This window comes from Macaca nemestrina, chromosome 10, assembly GCF_043159975.1.
Source record: "Macaca nemestrina isolate mMacNem1 chromosome 10, mMacNem.hap1, whole genome shotgun sequence".
NCBI lineage: Eukaryota > Metazoa > Chordata > Mammalia > Primates > Cercopithecidae > Macaca > Macaca nemestrina.
The window spans coordinates 93,756,358-93,777,911 of NC_092134.1; the positions used below are offsets into that span (position 1 = coordinate 93,756,358).

General features: G+C 37.5%; 1 protein-coding gene across 2 annotated transcripts in view; it reads left to right on the forward strand.

Moving 5' to 3' along the window:
- The window catches only part of LOC105470142 (solute carrier family 2 member 13), a 369,854-nt gene that overhangs the window by 57,927 nt on the left and 290,373 nt on the right, over positions 1-21,554 (forward strand). For both annotated transcript variants that reach the window (XM_011721919.2, XM_011721920.2), the window contains exon 2: positions 3,717-3,876. In XM_011721919.2, the coding sequence (XP_011720221.1) occupies positions 3,717-3,876 (160 nt within the window). The remainder of the gene's footprint in view (positions 1-3,716; positions 3,877-21,554) is intronic.

Here is a 21,554-nt window from a genome sequence, read left to right on the forward strand (position 1 = left end):
GCTATAGCCTGATGTTCCTTACACTTCCCCTTTGACAAGACCCATCCCACTCGAGCAGCAGACCCTAAGCTCCATGAGGACAGAGCTCATGTCTCTCTCCTAGAGCACTGTCACCAAGGTGCTTAACACAGTGCTGAGCTCAGACCCAGTGTCTGATGAATACTCACTGATTAATGGATGCTGCTTCCATGACTCAGGCACCCTCTGTCTCTTCCATCTTATCTGCATGCATATTCCGCCTCACATTTTCTATTTATCTCTCAGAAGACCCTGTGCCATTTCATATATTTTAAGCTCATGTTCTGCAAAATTGACTGCCCAACCTTTCCAACTACCACCTGGTCATTGTCAGCATGCCACAGTAGAATCCAGTGTATAACTTTATTATGACCCTTACCATGTTATTTTGAAGTTAATTACTAGATTGTATGCTTTTGTGAGTAGGTTTTGTGTGTTCTTTCCCTCATAACAGAAACCCTATTTTATTTGTTTGTACTCATCCTTATAATCCTGTCACCTATTATAGGTTGAATTGAATGGAAAGAATTGGGATGCCTCATAACTAGAGATGATAATAAGAATAAAAATAATTGCTGATATTATTGACTACCTTCTGTAAGCCAGGCACAATTTTAGGTGCTTTACTTAGCTCATTGAATCCTCTCAACTCTTATGAAGGAGTTACTTTTACTTTTATTGTTCCCATTTTATAGATGAGGAACTTCAGAGCCAGAAAAGTTAAGTTGTCCAAACTTAACCAGCTGATAAGTGGCAAGGCTGGAATTAAAATCCACTAGTTCCAGAGCCTCCCCTTATTTATAATGATTGGTCAATATAGTTTGTGCCATCAAAATTGGGTTTTAGAATCTTGCTGTCTGCTTTACATTCTGATTCTTCTACCTACTCATCGTGCAACCTGGGGTATGAAAAATGGAGATAATTACACGCCCTTGAAAGGGATATCCTGAGGATTAAATAAGATAATTAGTCCCTGTAAAATATCTGCTGAATATAGGCAGTTGTTGCAGTGTTAAATCAGCGTGAGCACTCATTGAACTGAAGGTCTTTTATGGTTCTTTCCAACTCCAAATCCAATGAGTCTGTCTTCAGTCTTTACCCGTTGTCAGTACGTGCTACTTTCAAAGCTCTGATGTTTGTTTTAGATAATTGAGCTTTGGCCGGGCGCGGTGGCTCAAGCCTGTAATCCCAGCACTTCGGGAGGCCGAGACGGGCGGATCACGAGGTCAGGAGATCGAGACCATCTTGGCTAACACGGTGAAACCCCGTCTCTACTAAAAAAATACAAAAAACTAGCCGGGCGAGGTGGCGGGCGCCTGTAGTCCCAGCTACTCAGGAGGCTGAGGCAGGAGAATGGCGCAAACCCGGGAGGCGGAGCTTGCAGTGAGCTGAGATCCGGCCACTGCACTCCAGCCTGGGCGACAGAGCGAGACTCCATCTCAAAAAAAAAAAACAAAAAACAAAAAAAAAACTTGATAATTGAGCTTTATCAGGGTCTGAGGACATACCTGCATTTCTGTCAAGTAAAATCTATGTTTTTTTTTTTTTTTGATAAGCATGTGTTGCCGGAAACCACAGTCCTGATTTCCCATGCTCAACTCTGTGGCTACATGGCTAAATAAAGATCTCTGTCTAAAGAGAACAACCAAATTCCTGTTCATAGTCAGAACAAAGCCGAAAAAGAAATCCAAATGACAAATTATTGTTTGATTTATGAAAGTTTGAGACGTTCTAATAGTGAAAGAACTAAAAAGAATATACAAATCCCTTGTCAACATTTTCAGTAGATGTTTATTTCCTCTTTCCAAGTTAGCTGAGGGCATTTCAGGGTGGTCTGTGCCATTAAATTGATTAGCAGTCAAATGGAAACTTCAGCTGCTTAGGTGATGATTTAATTGTGAAGACTGTTAATACTGTGTCTATTAGCACATGCTTACTATTCTATGAAACTCAAAGTCATAAGATTATTGACAGGCACTACAGTAGCAAACAACATTGGTGGAAATTAGTATCTAATTCTGATACTTAATGGTTTGACTTATGTGCAAATTTAATAACTACTTATCAGTAGTTATGCAATAATACAGTGAATTTTCCCAAATAAATATATATTACCTAAATAAATCTTGCCTCTCAGTTCATTTATGTATGTATTTGCCTTGTTCAAAGATGTAACAAAGCAAATAAAAATAGAGGAAAAATATACTTATAATAGGATAAATTACAACTGTTATGGCATTAGAAGAGAGTTTGGGTCACAAAATAATACCTTGAAGTCCAAAACATTGGATGGAGGTGGGCCTCTCTGACTGCGTACATAGAAAGGGAAATGAAAAAGGCTGTGATTTATAATAACCATCAACTAACAAAAATCACTTGTAGAAAAGTACAACTATTGCAGTTACATAGAGAAATGTCTCTTGTTGTACGCACTATAATAAATAGTACCTTCAACAGCCCTTGTACAGAAAACACAGCAACAGGTTTCTTAGTACTGATTCCTTCAACACAAGCTATTTTTTTGCAATCACAAATTTGTTAAAAAACAATTTGTTAAAAGCAATTCTATATAGATCTGTTTTATTCATTGTATTGATATTCTGGCTTAATCTAAGGATTGATTTATAGTATCTAGAGATATAAAAATTAAAATTTGTAGGCAATCTATTTTTTATGGAGACTTTGGTAAGTCTCCATAAAGGTGGACAAATACTGATTTGATTAGATACAGCAGATCAGTATCTGTCCAACCTTTGGGTAAGGCTGAATACTATAACAGGCTAAATAATATGAAATACTAAAATTGGCTAAATAATCAGACATACATGGAAATTGCAGGTGCCACAAGAGGGTGAGACTTTAAGAAATCATTTGGATTGGCTCAAAGTTCTGTACTATACAACTTTAGGTTTTTAAATACACAGTAAGCCTCAAGATCACCTCTGGAGAATTTTAAAAGGACAGTTTCATCCCCCACCTCTGTAGTTCTCTGTTTAGTAGGTCTGGGGTGAGTGAGGTAAGAGCAACTTTATTTAAATAAAAAAGTCGCATAAGTAATTCTGGTTATCAGTGAAGTTAGAACTACTGCCATAGAGAATGCTGCATTAATTTCAGATAGAAAAAAATTTAAAGTTAATATAACCAAATATACCTTAGCTGTAAAACTCTTTTATTCTGAAATGTACACCTAGCCAATTGAATAAGGTGATTTAACATATGAATTTCTTATTAGTAAACCAATTAAAAGTTTTGGTACAATCACTGGCATCTAACTATGTTTTTGAATAGTTAATATGTATCCTAAGAGAACTTTTTATTCTCACTATTGTCTGATTACATTTCCATATAGACTAAAAATACTTCAGTAATCATTCTATCTAGAAAACTTTTTTTTTTTTTGTATTTTTAGTCCTCAAGAAGTTATAAAGGCCTCTGAAAATTATCTTAGGCCTTTAGGGGTGCTTTCATTTGTAGGCTTTCAAGTGATAATACGAAAAATGATATCTCACATACATTTTTTACTGGTCTGCAGTAGCCCCAAATTGTTATGAACAGAATCTTAAATATGTGGTAAACCTGTGTTTAAAGTAGAAAACCAAGCCCATATACGTAAGTGTATGCCTAAATCTAGCATTAGTATTTATTACAACAGAAATCTCGAGTAAATGTCTCACGTTTACTTTTCATTGTTTTTATAGGCATTGCTTCTATGACAGTGCCAGTGTACATTGCGGAGGTCTCACCACCCAATTTAAGAGGCCGATTAGTCACCATTAATACCCTCTTCATCACAGGAGGGCAGTTCTTTGCAAGTGTTGTTGATGGAGCCTTCAGTTATCTCCAGAAGGATGGATGGAGGTTTGTAAATACTTTTTACATTTAATTTTTCAAATCTTGATTTGGGGGAAGGGGAGAAAAATTGAGAAATCATAGTCAAAATATAACTGTGTGTTTTGAATCATTATAACTAATGTATAAGTAGGTGGCATTTAGCAAAACTGAAAGTGGACAAGAAGCTGATATTTATTTTGATGATAGACAAAGAACCTACCATTAAGAATTGATATTTACCGGGCTTTTTTAGCATTTAGGTGACATTTCTCACACAGTGTGCAATCTTTTGCAATATTTGTTTAAAAATGAATGCAGTGATAAATATGTATGGAATTCGTGAATTCTACAATGATTGACAAGCTGTTTATGAACTACAGATATAACTAACATCCTTTTTGCATTCTGGAAGCTACATTTTATCTGAAAGAAACCTAGTGTTTAAAGATAAAAATTTACCTCTATAAAAAGATACACGTGAGTTTAAAATATACAAATTATTCCTTGATATTTGGCTTATCAACATGTCATTTATGTCATTTATGTCAATGAATAAATGACAAAAGTGGTTTTAAAACTGCTTTAAAATAAATACAAACTAAATATTAAAACAAAATCTTATGTTAAAGCTTAAAAGATATTATGGGCTCTGGATTTTGATATCTTTATAGTACTCATGTAACTGTTCCAGAGAAATTTTATTAAAAGGCAGTAGAGGTTATACAATATTGCCTATCTTGTTTTCTTGCCTCTACTTAATAGAACATATCTTTATTCAGTATTTACTTCTCTGTAGGTACTGGGGAATAGAATATTCAACAAGATAAACTCAAACCCTTGCTTGCTTGGCTTTTACAGTGTTGATGTTAATCCTCAACAGTAGAAAAAAAAGGGTGTAGGCCGGGTGTGGTGGTTCATGCCTTTAATATCAGCACTTTAGGAGGCCAAGGTAGGCGGATCACTTGAGGTCAGGAGTTTGAGACCAGCCTGGCCAACATGGTGAAACCCGGTCTCTACTAAAAATACAAAAATTAGCCAGGTGTGGTGGCACACACCTGTAATCCCAGCTACTTGGGAGGCTGAGGCAGGAGAATCGCTTGAACCCAGAAGACGGAGGTTGCAGTGAGCTGAGATTACACCACTGCACTCCAGCCTGGACAACAGAGCGAGACTCCATCTCCAAAAAAAGGGTGTAATGTGATGTGGACCCAGGGAATTAAACCTTTGTGTAAGAAGCACGATAAACCTTGTGGCTTAGGATGAGCCATTAAAGACCTAAACAGGTGAAGTTTTAATTAAAAGTCATGTGAGAAAACTCTTTGAAGCTAATGAGGGCCTACATTTGTAAGGACCATTAAGAGGAGGACACAGTTTTTAAAACGGTTGTTGTGTCTGCAGATGTTGCTAAACTGAAGCAGGAAATTTCTTTTTTCTTGTTTTTTTTCTGCTCAGCAGATGAAGAGAAAGAGGAAAGACGATAACTGTTTTCAGCATAACCTGGTATTTTAAGTTTTTCTTGTAAATACAATGGAAGTCAGTCTTTCAGCTTACATGTCTTTAAGAAGTTCTAAATCATCAATTTATATTTTGTTAAAAATTTTTATTAATGTAACTAATATAGATATATTCAAATGCATGGCAGGTATAGTTGCATAAATCACATTTTTCACTTAGGCATAACAATTATGAAATTTTTCTCAGTCCTGGTTAGGAAAGAGAAAGATCACCCAGTAGTGACAATACATTTATTAATGTGGTGTGCCTATGTAAAAGTGGAGGTGTTGGGACAAGCCTGAAACCCCTTTCCAGAGGCCAGGAGACATCATAGGCAGACCTGGATTAAAATCTGTTTTTTACCATTCATTAGCTAAGCACCTCGAACAAGTCATTTAGGCCCTCTGAGCTTCACTTTTCTATAAAGTAGAACCAGAAATACTTACAAAATTATTGTTGGATCCAAATTACTTATTATATGTAAAGTGTTTAGCCTAGTGCTTGGCACATGGCAGATAATAAATGAAGAATCACACTATTATTAGTTGCTGTTGTGATGAATTGAGTAAAGGATGGGTGCTACTATTGATGTTGTAAGAGAGGCTGAAAGAAAATCAACATTCTGTGGTATCTGTTTTCTTTATTGGCAAGAATGATGCTTCAAGATGGTAGGGCAGAAGACTAGAGATAAAAAGATTTAAAGTGTATTGCTGCTGTGGGAAGCATGAGAAGGAAAAGACTAGGGACAACACATGATTTCCAAGTTACCATGGAATCCCAGCTGAAGCTGGAGACACATATTTGCACTAAAGCCAATTAGCATGCTCATGTTTATTTTTCCAGCAATATTGGATTGCCTAGGGGTGAAAAAATAAGAATATGGGAAAACTAACTCTGGTTGATATATAGACCAAGGTATTAACAACCAGATTGTTTTGAAGCCAATTTATTGTTTGCATGAATACACATTTAATTATGTATACATGCAAACATGTTTCCCTTTTTTTAGGTGAATTTTCTCTGTTATGTCTTCTGATATCTAGTATCTTTATCTGTATATTTATCTCATCTGACTCCTGGGCTAATAGGAATGTGTTTATAAGCAAATAAAGATTGAAGTGCTACCTTAGCATTAACTTTAGACTCTGGAATTGTCAACAATGATAACTTATTCATAATTATAACAATAGATAACTCATCACTTTTATAGCAATATGTTTCAAAATCTTAAGGAAAAATCTTAAGAAAAATGTGGGTCTAAGTATATCATGTAAAATTTCTTTTTCATGCTCATATTTTTGTATATCTTCATGTTAGATGTCCTCAGTCTTGAAAGAATTTGAATATTTTTAATTTGTTTTATTTCCCTTTTTGACTTTTATTGCTTCTGAAACTCTACCTCAAGTTTCTAATGTTTAATTTTATACTATAATAACCAGTGTCCCGAATTTACTGGTCTTGCATTATAGTGATGAACAGTTAGCATCTGGTAGCAAATACTATTTGATCCTAACCAAAATCTTGACAGGTTAGTGGAATTGGTATTATTCTCATTTTGCAGGTTAAAAACTTGATGCTCAGAGAAGTTAAATATTAGCCTGAGATCATATGGCTATTACTTGGCCTTGGCAGAGATTAGATTCAAGTCTTCTTTTTTTTTTTTTTTTTTTTTTTAAATTTATTTATTATTATTATACTTTAAGTTGTAGGGTACATGTGCATAACGTGCAGGTTTGTTACATATGTATACTTGTGCCATGTTGGTGTGCTGCACCCATCAACTCGTCATTTACATCAGGTATAACTCCCAGTGCAATCCCTCCCCCCTCCCCCCTCCCCATGATAGGCCCCGGTGTGTGATGTTCCCCTTCCTGAGTCCAAGTGATCTCATTGTTCAGTTCCCACCTATGAGTGAGAACATGCGGTGTTTGGTTTTCTGTTCTTGTGATAGTTTGCTAAGAATGATGGTTTCCAGCTGCATCCATGTCCCTACAAAGGACACAAACTCATCCTTTTTTATGGCTGCATAGTATTCCTCAAGTCTTCTTATTCAAAAGCTAACTCCTTTCTTCCTCATGGTTCTGCTTTTAAGCATTTATAATTCTTGATTATTTTAAGCATTGATTAAATGCTTAAATATTGATTATTCAAGCATTGATATCATTATTGATAATTATTGATAATTTCAAGCCATAATTATTGATAATTTTTACAGTAGTGATTGGATTAAGACAGATGGAAGATGAACTCAATTGACAGAAAAGCGTTTGTATTTTGATGTTGTTGAAACATTGTAGTTCACCTTTTATGCCAGATGGTTCAAAGTTTCTGTTCTCTTATTGTTTGAATATCATAGAAATAAATTGTTTTCTGTTGAACAACTGGAAGTTTACTTTTTCTAGAAAAATAATTGCCAGTAGCAGATTCAGTGTTCTATTTTTCTGGCACTTCAGTGTCATAGTACATTCTGTACTGGGAAGGACACCATCTGGCTTCATGAAGAAAGAGGAAATAAAATTTTGAAAATATTGTTAAAGATTTGATTTTTTAAATGAAAACAACTTTATTGCGATGTAATTCACGCACCATTCAACTCTTCCATTTACATTGTACAATTATTTGGTTTTTAGTGTATTCACAGAGCTATGCAACCATCGCTATAATCAAATTTAGAATATTTTCATCACCCTAAAAAGAAACCTTGCATTCCTTAACCATCACTCCCTAAGCCCCCAAACTGTCCCACATTTAGGCAACCATTAATCTACTTTGTGTTTCCACAGGTTTATGTATTCTGTATATTTCATATATGAATATGTGGTTCTTTATGACTGGCTTCTTTCACTTAGCAAATTTTCAAGGTTCATCTAAGTTGTAGTATGTGTCAGTACTTCATTTCTTTTTATAGCAAATAATAATGTGGATATACCACATTTTGTTTATTCATCAGTTGATAGGTATTGTTAACATTTTGGGGCTATACAGATAATGATGCTATGAACATTTGTGTACAAATTTTAGGATAGACGTAGGCATTTATTTCTCTTGCATATACACCTAGCAATGGAATTGCTAGGTCATATGATAACTGTATTTAGCTTTTTGAGGACTGGCCAGACTGCTTCCAAAGTGGCTCTGTTATTTTACGTTCCCACAAGCAAAGTATGAGGGTTTCAATTTTTCCATGTCCTAGTAAACACTTGTTATTTGTCTTTTTTGATGACAGTCATCCTAGTGGGTGTGAAGTGGCATCTCATTGTGGTTTTGATTTGCATTTCTGTAATGAGTAATCATGAGGATAACTTGTTTTTTTCCTAATATATTGTAGTGTTGATAAAGATGGTAGAGATGTTTCAATAGTTAATGATAAAGTTCTATTGCTGTTTGCCTTTTTCGTTGCATATATATATAGTTTTTTTTATTTTTATTTTTGTTTTTAGTAGAGATGAGGTTTCACCATGTTGGCCAGGCTGGTCTCAAACTCCTGACCTCAAGTGATCTACCCACCTCAGTTTCCCAAAGTGCTGGGATTACAGGTGTGAGTCACCATACCTGTCTTCTTTGCTAATATTTTTAAATCTTACTTCATGAACATAGTGAGATTTACTCACTATACTTCAAGCAAACAAAAATGGCCTTTTAGAAAATTGTTTAGTTAAATCCTGGCTCATCGGTAAATATATAGTAAGTGAACTTAGCCATCAAAATGATCTGTCTAGAAAACTTATCTGGCCATGCCACTAGTAAAATGTTTCAAGACTGTCTATTTCCTACAGGAAAAAAAAATTCTTTATCATGGCTTGTAGTACCCAATCCATGCATGCTTTTAAAGATTTTTCTCACTAGTGTTATACTCCACTTTATGTAATACCCAGGCTTATAAACCATCCACATCTTGCTTTGTCATGTTTCTAGGTTTTCTTTTTTCTTTTTCTTTTTTTTTTTTTTTTCCTCCTTATGCTCTTTTTGCCTATAGTGTCTCCCTAGCCTATCCAGGGATTCTTGTCCACCTCCTGTTCATCCTGTAAATCTCTGCTCAATAATCACACAAACTCTGCTCCTTTGTCTTTTCATAATACTTTCTACAAAGCTCCACTTTTATAATCACTATATTATTTTGAGCTACTTGCTTATTTTTCTATCGTCTCTCATTCATTTTGGAACTCCTAAATGTCGCTGACCTTTTACTCATTTTTAGATCTAGGAAGGGCCCAGAACATAGTAAATATTCAGTAAATGTTTATTGAACTGAGCTGAAATTGACTGGGCTCTAGGGAAGGGACTTAATCAGTGTAAAAAGATACTGATTATAAACCAAAATACCAATGTATTAATTTATACAGAGGGATATATATATACTTCATAGATAGCTGAAAATTAAATGATTAATTATATGTGTTTTTCAGGATAAAAATAAGAGAAAGAAGATTAGTTTCTGAGCCTATGAAAATTTATCTCCTTCAAAAGAATATACTTCCCTAGGAACCTGGAAACTTTCATTATTTTCTGTTTGATAATGCTGATTTTCAAATGAGTGTTTCTGTGTTTACAAGTATATGGTCATCATGTGATTTGTATTAATAGGGATAGGTATATATACAGAGAGGCTAAATTTTTCTGTTTTATGCTGATTTTTACTTATCTTATTCCTAGATTTACTTTAAAAAAAAAACCACAGGCTTATCTTATTCCACCTCTCTAAACTACGTACAACCATTTGTTAAATGTCTGGTTGTACTAGTCATTTTCATGTTTTATCATTTAATTGATGTGATATAGGTATTGAATGAGAAATACAAAATATGAGCCTGGGAACCGCTCTAGGAGAGATTTTCCTGAGTATCCTGAGGCTGACTCGTGCACAGTGTGAGACATGCTAAGTTTTGAAGAATTGATGGGACTCAGGTGGACACAGGTGGATATGGGAGGCAGAGTGTAGACCAGGAGGGAGTAGGATCAGGGAGGATTGAGGCTACAGTGATGATGTACATGAGAGGCTGAAGCCAGATTCCAATGGTCTATGAATTCAAGTCCAACTTCTGTCTACAGGCAAAGGGAATTTATTATTTTTCTAGCAGAGTATGCCATGATAGGAGTCAAAGATCACCATGGCAGTGATGCCCAAAAGTAACTGGGGCTCTCGCCTCTTGGGTAGATTTAGGAAACCTATTTATGAGGCTGCTGTCAAGGTACAGCTGTGAGGTTATACTTTTGGAGTCATCAGTTGGTGTGAAAATGATTCAGTCATTCTTTCAAAAAGAGTTTCTTGACACTTTCTGCATACTAGTCTTGTATGTAATACTAGAGATGGAAAGATGGATAAGAAGTGCTTCTGTCCTGAAGCCTCTAATGGCCTAATACAGGAGAGAGACTTTTTTTTTCAGTCTGTTAAGTAAATGATGGATATAGTGTTATAGGAACTCCCAAGAGGAGTGAATAACTTAGCCTCACAACAGAAAGATATTTGAGCTTTTTGCATAAAATAATTCCAGGTACAGTGAGGGAGAGGGAAATTCTAGGTGAAATGTAATCTTCGAAGGCCCTGTCATCTGAAAGAGCCAGTCAGGTTTGGACAAGAGTGAGAAGTTAGAGCAGCTAGGAGGAGGGCTATGATGTTCTTCTGGGAGTTTGGGGGTGAAGCAGGAAGGCCGGCCTTTGGTGGGTGTGGATGGAACTTGAAATCCTTTGCTCTTACTTTCATAACACATCAGATTTGGGTTTGTTTATTGAAAGCCTCAAAATATTTTTTAAAATCAATATTAATTTTAGATGGATGAATTGATGAGCCTCTGTCCCCTATAATATTAGCTCACACCTGTAATCCCAGCACTTTGGGAGGCCAAGGCAGGTGAATCATAAAGTCAGGAGTTCAAGACCAGACTGGCCAAGATGGTGAAACCCTGTTTCTACTAAAATAATACAAAAATTAGCCGGGTGTGGTGGTGGGCACCTGTAATCCCAGTTACTCAGGAGGCTGAGACAGAGAATTGCTTGAACCCAGGAGACGGAGGTTGCAGTGAGCCGAGATCGCGCCACTGCACTCCAGGCTGGGTGACAGAGCGAGACTCCATCTCAAATAATAATAATAATAGTAATTATTATTTAATTATTTAACATTTAAATAATATATATAATTTATTTATAAAAACATTTAAATAATAAATATAATAATAATTATTATTATTATTTTAAAATCCATGTCAATAAGATGCTTCTCAGAATGATATTTAAATGGGGATGTTATTTCTAAACAAATTTATGCTGGAGAATGTGTTCTTATAATTTCATGCTAATAGATCAGTGGTACTTGGCTCTATATGAAATGTAGAATATGAGTCAATCACTATCTTACAAATATAAGTATGCAGTGGCCATTTTAAGAATGATAGATTTAGATAACACATGTATTAATTTGTGGCAAACAGTCTGATTACAAGTAAATACCTGCCGGGTGCCATGACTCAACGCCTGTAATCCCGGCACTTTGGGAGGCTAAGGCGGGTGGGTCACCTGAGGTCAGGAGTTTGAGACCGCCCTGGCTAACATGGTGAAAACCCATGTCTACCAAAAAAATACAAAAATTAGCTGGGTGTAGTGGCACATGCCTGTAATCTCAGCTACTCAGGAGGCTGAGGTGGGAGAATCTTGAACCCCAGAGGCAGAGGTTGCAGTGAGCCAAGATCGTGCCATTGCACTCCAACCTGGGTGACAGTGTGAGACCCTTTGTCAAAACAACTCCCAAAAGTAAATACCTTAGTGCTGAAGATAGAAATACGACTGTTTATCATGAAGATATTACAGTGTGATACGAAAAATATGTTTACAATTTGCTTTCACAGCATATGAATTAATTTATCTAAGCTCTAATATTCTAACCTAGCTGGTGTTCCAGCAGTCATACAATGTTGTTTACAAGATCAAATGAGTTAGTAGCGGTGAACATACTTACAAACTCTTCACTGCTATTAGGTATTGTTTGCTGTTATCTTCAGAATGTTTTAGGTTAAGTCTCTATATTCGGCATTTAAGCTGGCAATAAAAATTGCTCTCACCTTCAGTTATCTGATTTTTTTCCAGGAAAATGTAAACATGGTTTGGTAATGACAGAGCAGTTTGTGTAAGTCTAATTCCCCTGAAGACGACCATTATAAACATGGGCAGAATGTATGTATGTATGGAGCAATGGAGGATATTTAGGATACTGAAAATACTCTTTATTATACTTTAATGGTAGATACATGCCATTATACATTTGTCCAAACCCATGAACTATACAGCACCAAGAGTGAAACCTAATGTAAACTTTGGACTATAGGTGATAATGATGTGCTAATGTGGGCTCATCTCTTGCAACAAATGTCCCACTTTGGTGGAAGATGTTGATAATCAGGGAGGCTATGCATACATGGGCAGGAAGTGTATGGGATATCTCTGTACCTTCCTCTCAATTTTATGATAATAGCAAAAAAGTTGGAGGCAGTAAATGGAATTATATATTTGTGAAATGGTGCAGCAGTATCTCTAGTGAAAGATACATGTTTTTATCTGTAGAACAATGACTAGAATATATTACAAAAAGAAACACATAAGAAGCCATATGAGCATGAAAATGGAATACTTAAAATATTTGGATAAGCTAAATAAATGCAATAAATTAAGAACACAGGAATGAATAAGAGATGGCACAAATAGCAAATAGCAAAATGGTATACCTAAAACACATTTATGGTAATAATTACATTAAATGTAAAAATTATTGTGTACTAAAAATGTGACACAGTTCTCCATTGTCTAAAGAGACACACTTTAATGCTATTAGACTCAAAGTGAAAGGTTGGAAAAAGATACAGTACACAAAAGTAAGTATAGGAAGGCTGGTGTGGCTATATTAATAGTCACACAAAGTAGACTTCTGGAGAGACAGTATTAGCAGAGATAAAGAAGGACATTTTCTGATGACAAAAGAGCCAAGTCATCAGAAATGATAATGATACAAAATGTGTAGTTTATCTAATAAGATAGCTTCAAAATACATGAAGTAAAAATTTTCAGCTGGCAGTTAGCCAACAGTGTGAATGCACTTAATTCTGTAGCGCTGTATACTTAAAAATGGATAAAATGGTAATTTTATTTATATTTTACCACAATAAAAAAATAGGCAAATCAGGCTTATATTTGCAGAATTTTTAACTCTTTTTTTTAAAACAATGATAGAACATCTAGATATGATAGGTTATAAAAAAGCAGTCCAGTACTATTAAATACCTTGTCAAAATTGACATTTGTAGACTGCTGCATCCAACAATTGCACTATACATATTATTTTCCTTTCCTTTCCTTTTCCTTTCTTTTCTTTCTTTACTTTTTTTTTCTGTTCTTTTTTTTTTTTTTTTTTTTTGAGACAGGGTCTTGCTCTGTCACCCAGACTGGAGTGCAGTGGCATGAACATGGCTCACTGCAGCCTCGACCTCCTGGGCTCAAGCGACCCTCCCACCTCAGCCTCCTGAATAGCTAGGACTGGAAGCAAATGCCACCATGCCCATTAATTTTTGTATTTTTTTTTGTAGAGACAGGGTTTTGCCATGTCTTTAAACTCCTAGGCTCAAGTGATCCACACACCTTGGCCTGGGATTACAGGTGTGAGCTACCACACCTGGCCTTACATATTATTTTTCAAGTTTACATTAGACAGTCTCCAGAATTCATCATATCCTGGGGTATAAAATAAATGTTAATAATTTATTAAATAAATTAATGAAGTATATGTCCCCTGACCATAGCAGAATTAAATTAGAAACAATAACAATAAGATAGCCAGAAAAAGCTGTAAATATTTGTAAATTAAAGTAGCATGTTCTAAATAATTCATGGGTCTAAGGGGAAATCAGAAGGAAAATTGGAAAACAGCTTTGAATGGAAAGAAAATACAATATATTAAAATTTGTGAAATGCAGCTACAGCAGTGCTTAGATGAAAATATGTAGCTTAGGGGGGCAGAGCAAGATGGCCGAATAGGAACGGCTCCAGTCTCCAACTCCCAGCGTGAGCGACACAGAAGACAGGTGATTTGTGCATTTTCAACTGAGGTACTGGGTTGATTGTCCCCTACTCACTAGGGAGTGTGGGACAATCAGTGCTGGTCAGCTGCTACAGCCTGACCAGCGAGAGCTGAAGCAGGGCGAGGCATCGCCTCACCTGGGAAGCTCAAGGGGGAAGGGAATCCCTTTTCCTAGCCAGGGGAACTGAGACACACAACACCTGGAAAATCGGGTAACTTCCACCCCAATACTGTGCTTTACCAAGGATCTTAGCAAACGGGCACACCAGGAGATTATATCCCACACCTGGCCGGGAGGGTCCCACACCCACAGAGCCTCCCTCATTGCTAGCACAGCGGTCTGTGATCTCGCAGCAAGGCAGCAGCGAGGCTGGCGGGGGGGCGCCCGCCATTGCTGAGGCTTAATTAGGTAAACAAAGCCGCTGGGAAGCTCAAACTGGCTGGAGCTCACAGCAGCTCAAGGAGGCCTGCCTGTCTCTGTAGACTCCACCTCTGGGGACAGGGCACAGCTAAACAACAACAACAACAAAAGCAGCTGAAACCTCTGCAGACGCAAACGACTCTGACAGCTTTGAAGAGAGCAGTGGATCTCCCAACACGGAGGTTGAGATCTGAGAACGGACAGACTGCCTGCTCAAGTGGGTCCCTGACCCCTGAGTAGCCTAAATGGGAGACATCCCCCACTAGGGGAAGACTGACACCCCACACCTCACACGGTGGAGTACACCCCTGAGAGGAAGCTTCCAAAGCAAGAATCAGACAGGTACACTCGCTGTTCAGCAATATTCTATCTTCTGCAGCCTCTGCTGCTGATACCCAGGCAAACAGGGTCTGGAGTGGACCTCAAGCAATCTCCAACAGACCTACAGCTGAGGGTCCTGACTGTTAAAAGAAAAACTATCAAACAGGAAGGACACCCACACCAAAACCCCATCAGGACGTCACCATCACCAAAGACCAGAGGCAGATAAAACCACAAAGATGGGGAAAAAGCAGGGCAGAAAAGCTGGAAATTAAAAAAATAAGAGCACATCTCCCCCTGCAAAGGAACGCAGCTCATCGCCAGCAATGGATCAAAGCTGGACGGAAAATGACTTTGACGAGATGAGAGAAGAAGGCTCCAGTCCATCAAACTTCTCAGAGCTAAAGGAGGAATTACGTAGCCTGCGCAAAGAAACTAAAAATCTTGAAAAACGAGTGGAAGAATTGATAACTAGAATAATTAATGCAGAGAAGGCCATAAACAAACTGACAGAGATGAAAACCATGACACAAGAAATACGTGACAAATGCACAAGCTTCAGTAATCGACTCGATCAACTGGAAGAAAGAGTATCAGCGATTGAGGATCAAATAAATGAAATGAAGCGAGAAGAGAAATCTAAAGAAAAAAGAAGAAAAAGAAATGAACAAAGCCTGCAAGAAGTATGGGATTATGTAAAAAGACGAAATCTACGTCTGATTGGGGTGCCTGAAAGTGAGGGGGAAAATGGAACCAAGTTGGAAAACACTCTTCAGGATATCATCCAGGAGAACTTCCCCAACCTAGTAGGGCAGGCCAACATTCAAATTCAGGAAATACAAAGAACGCCACAAAGATACTCCTCAAGAAGAGCAACTCCAAGACACATAATTGCCAGACTCACGAAAGTTGAAATGAAGGAAGAAATCTTAAGGGCAGCCAGAGAGAAAGGTCGGGTTACCCACAAAGGGAAGCCCATCAGACTAACAGCAGATCTCTTGGCAGAAACTCTACAAGCCAGAAGAGAGTGGGGGCCAATATTCAACATTCTTAAAGAACAGAATTTTAAACCCAGAATTTCATATCCAGCCAAACGAAGTTTCATAAGTGAAGGAGAAATAAAATCCTATACAGATAAGCAAATGCTTAGAGACTTTGTCACCACCAGGCCTGCCTTACAAGAGACCCTGAAGGAAGCACTCAACATGGAAAGGAACAACCGGTACTAGCCATTGCAAAAACATGCCAAAATGTAAAGACCATCGAGGCTAGGAAGAAACTGCATCAACTAATGAGCAAAATAACCAGTTAATGTCATAATGGCAGGATCAAGTTCACACATAACAATATTAACCTTAAATGTAAATGGACTAAATGCTCCAGTTAAAAGACACAGACTGGCAAACTGGATAAAGAGTCAAGAACCACCAGTTTGCTGTATTTAGGAGACCCATCTCACATGCAGAGACATACATATGCTCAAAATAAAGGGATGGAGGAAGATCTACCAAGGAAATGGAGAACAAAAAAAAGCAGGGGTTGCAATCCTAGTCTCTGATAAAACAGATTTTAAACCATCAAAGATCAAAAGAGACAAAGAAGGCCATTACATAATGGTAAAAGGATCAATTCAACAGGAAGAGCTACCTATCCTAAATATATATGCACCCAATACAGGAGCACCCAGATTCATAAAGCAAGTCCTTAGAGACTTACAAAGAGACTTAGTCTCTCATACAATAATAATGGGAGACTTCAACACCCCACTGTCAACATTAGACAGATCAACGAGACAGAAAGTTAACAAGGATATCCAGGAATTGAACTCATCTCTGCAGCAAGCAGACCTAATAGACATCTACAGAACTCTCCACCCCAAATCAACAGAATATACATTCTTCTCAGCACCACATCACACTTATTCCAAAATTGACCACGTAATTGGAAGTAAAGCACTCCTCAGCAAATGTACAAGAACAGAAATTATAACAAACTGTCTCTCAGACCACAGTGCAATCAAACTAGAACTCAGGACTAAGAAACTCAATCAAAACTGCTCATTAACATGGAAACTGAATAACTTGCTCCTGAATGACTACTAGGTACATAACGAAATGAAGGCAGAAATAAAGATGTTCTTTGAAACCAATGAGAACAAAGATACAACATACCGGAATCTCTGGGACACATTTAAAGCAGTGCGTAGAGGGAAATTTATAGCACCAAATGCCCATAAGAGAAAGCTGGAAAGATCTAAAATTGACACTGTAACATCTCAATTAAAAGAACTAGAGAAGCAAGAGCAAACACATTCAAAAGCTAGCAGAAGGCAAGAAATAACTAAGATCAGAGCAGAACTGAAGGAGATAGAGACACAAAAAACCCTCCAAAAAATCAGTGAATCCAGGAGTTGTTTTTTTGAAAAGATCAACAAAATTGATAGACCGCTAGCAAGACTAATAAAGAAGAAAAGAGAGAAGAATCAAATAGACACAATAAAAAATGATAAAGGGGATATCACCACCGACCCCACAGAAATACAAACTACCATCAGGGAATACTATAAACACCTCTACGCAAGTAAACTAGAAAATCTAGAAGAAATGGATAATTTCCTGGACACTTACCCTCTCCCAAGACTAAACCAGGAAGAAGCTGAATTCCTGAATAGACCAATAGCAGGCTCTGAAATTGAGGCAATAATTAATAGCCTACCAACCAAAAAAAGTCCAGGACCAGATGGATTCACAGCTGAATTCTACCAGAGGTACAAGGAGGAGCTGGTACCATTCCTTCTGAAACTATTCCAATCAATAGAAAAAGAGAGAATCCTCCATAACTCATTTTATGAGGCCAACATCATCCTGATACCAAAGCTTGGCAGAGACACAACAAAAAAAGAGAATTTTAGAGCAATATCACTGATGAACATCGATGCAAAAATCCTCAATAAAATACTGGCAAACCGGATCCAGCAGCACATCAAAAAGCTTATCCAGCATGATCAAGCGGGCTTCATCCCTGGGATGCAAGGCTGGTTCAACATTCGCAAATCAATAAACATAATCCAGCATATAAACAGAACCAAAGACAAAAACCACATGATTATCTCAATAGATGCAGAAGAGGCCTTTGACAAAATTCAACAGCCCTTCACGCTAAAAACGCTCAATAAATTCGGTATTGATGGAATGTATCTCAAAATAATAGGAGCTATTTATGACAAACCCACAGCCTATATCATACTGAATGGGCAAAAACTGGAAAAATTCCCTTTGAAAACTGGCACAAAGCAGGGATGTCCTCTCTCACCACTCCTATTCAACATAGTGTTGGAAGTTCTGACTAGGGCAATCAGGCAAGAGAAAGAAATAAAGGGTATTCAGTTAGGAAAAGAAGAGGTCAAATTGTACCTGTTTGCAGATGACATGATTGTATATTTAGAAAGCCCGGCCGGGCGCGGTGGCTCAAGCCTGTAATCCCAGCACTTTGGGAGGCCGAGATGGGCCGAGCACGAGGTCAGGAGATCGAGACCATCCTGGCTAACACGGTGAAACCCCGTCTCTACTAAGAAATACAAAAAAATAGCCGGGCGAGGTGGCGGGCGCCTGTAGTCCCAGCTACTCGGGAGGCTGAGGCCGGAGAATGGCGTGAACCCAGGAGGTGGAGCTTGCAGTGAGCTGAGATCCGGCCACTGCACTCCAGCCTGGGCTACAGAGCGAGACTCCGTCTCAAAAAAAAAAAAAAAAAAAAAAAAAAGAAAGCCCCATTGTCTCAGCCCAAAATCTCCTTAAGCTGATAAGCAACTTCAGCAAAGTCTCAGGATACAAAATTAATGTGCAAAAATCACAAGCATTCTTATACACCAGTAACAGACAAACAGAGAGTGAAATCATGAATGAACTTCCATTCACAAAAGAGAATGAAATAGAGAATGAAATATGCTTCAATGAGAATGAAATACCTCGGAATCCAACTTGCAAGGGATGTAAAGGACCTCTTCAAGGAGAACTACAAACCTCTGCTCAGTGAAATAAACGAGGACACAAACAAATGGAAGAACATACCATGCTCATGGATAGGAAGAATCAATATCGTGAAAATGGCCATACTGCCCAAGGTAATTTATAGATTCAATGCCATCCCCATCAAGCTACCAATGAGTTTCTTCATAGAATTGGAAAAAACAGCTTTAAAGTTCATATGGAACCAAAAAAGAGCCTGCATTGCCAAGACAATCCTAAGTCAAAAGAACAAAGCTATAGGCATCACGCTACCTGACTTCAAGCTATACTACAAGGCTACAGTAACCAAAACAGCATGGTACTGGTACCAAAACAGAGATATAGACCAATGGAACAGAACAGAGTCCTCAGAAATAATACCACACATCTACAGCCATCTGATCTTTGACAAACCTGAGAGAAACAAAAATGGGGAAAGGATTCTCAATTTAATAAATGGTGCTGGGAAAATTGGCTAGCCATAAGTAGAAAGCTGAAACTGGATCCTTTCCTTACTCCTTATACGAAAATTAATTCAAGATGGATTAGAGACTTAAATGTTAGACCTAAAACCATAAAAACCCTGGAAGAAAACCTAGGTAATACCATTCAGGACATAGGCATGGGCAAGGACATCATGTCTAAAACACCAAAAGCAACGGCAACAAAAGCCAAAATTGACAAATGAGATCTAATTAAACTAAAGAGTTTCTGCACAGCAAAAGATACTACCATCAGAGTGAACAGGCAACCTACAGAATGGGAGAAAATTTTTGCAATCTACTCATCTGACAAAGGGCTAATATCCAGAACCTACAAAGAACTCAAACAAATTTACAAGAAAAAAACAAACAACCCCATCAAAAAGTGGGCAAAAGATATGAACAGTACATTTCTCAAAAGAAGACATGCATACAGCCAACAGACACATGAAGAAATGCTCATCATCACTGGCCATCAGAGAAAGGCAAATCAAAACCACAATGAGATACCATCTCACACCAGTTAGAGTGGCGATCATTAAAAAGTCAGGAAACAACAGGTACCGGAGAGGATGTGGAGAAATAGGAATACTTTTACACTGTTGGTGGGATTGTAAACTAGTTCAACCATTATGGAAAACAGTATGGCCATTCCTCAAGGATCTAGAACTAGAAGTACCATATGACCCAGCCATCCCATTACTGGGTATATACCCAAAGGATTATAAATCATGCTGCTATAAAGACACATGCACACGTATGTTTATTGCGGCACTATTCACAATAGCAAAGACTTGGAATCAACCCAAATTTCCATCAGTGACAGACAGACTGGATTAAGAAAATGTGGCACATATACACCATGGAATACTATGACTATGCAACTATAAAAAAGGATGAGTTCATGTCCTTTGTAGGGACATGGATGCAGCTGGAAACCATCATTCTCAGCAAACTGTCACAAGAACAGAAAACCAAACACCACATGTTCTCATTCATAGGTGGGAACTGAACAATGAGATCACTTGGACTCGGGAAGGGGAACATCACACACTGGGGCCTATCACGGGGACGGGGTAGGGGGGAAGGATTGCACTGGGAGTTATACCTGATGTAAATGACGAGTTGATGGGTGCTGACGAGTTGATGGGTGCAGCACACCAACATGGCACAAGTACACATATGTAACAAACCTGCACGTTATGCACATGTACCCTAGAACTTAAAGTATAATAATAATAATAATAATAATAATAATAATAAAAATACTTAAAAAAAAAGAAAATACATAGCTTAAAAGTGATTACAGTAGAGAAGAGGAAAGGTTTAAAGTCAGTGATCTAAGTTTCATGTTAAGAAGCTAGAAAAATAAGAGCTAATTAAAACCAAACAAAACAAAGAATGAAACAATAAACAGCAGAAGTCAATGTAACAGTTCTTTGAAAAGAGTAATAAAATTGATAAACTGGCTATGATTGATTAAACTAATTAAGAAAAAACAGATAAAGTACAAATTATCAATATTAGGAATAAAAGAGGGCATGTCATTTTATGGATATTATGAGGATAATGAAGGAATACTGTGAACAACTTTGTGCCAATAAATTTACCAACTTAGATGGGATGGTCATTTGCTTGACAATCACAACTTACCAAAAATGGACATAAAATGGAAAATTCGAGTATCCCTGTAGTTATTAAAGAAGCTAAATAATGGTTAATAAGCTACTTGCAAAGCAAGTTCCAGGCCCATATAGAATTTTTTTTTTTCTTTTTTTGAGACCGGGTCTCACTCACTCTGGCACTTAGGTGGCTGCAGTGCAGTGGCACGATCACAGCTCACTACAGCATCAACCTCCTAGGGTCATGGGATCCTCCCACCTCAACCTCCTGAGTAGCTGGGACCACAGACACATGCAACCACA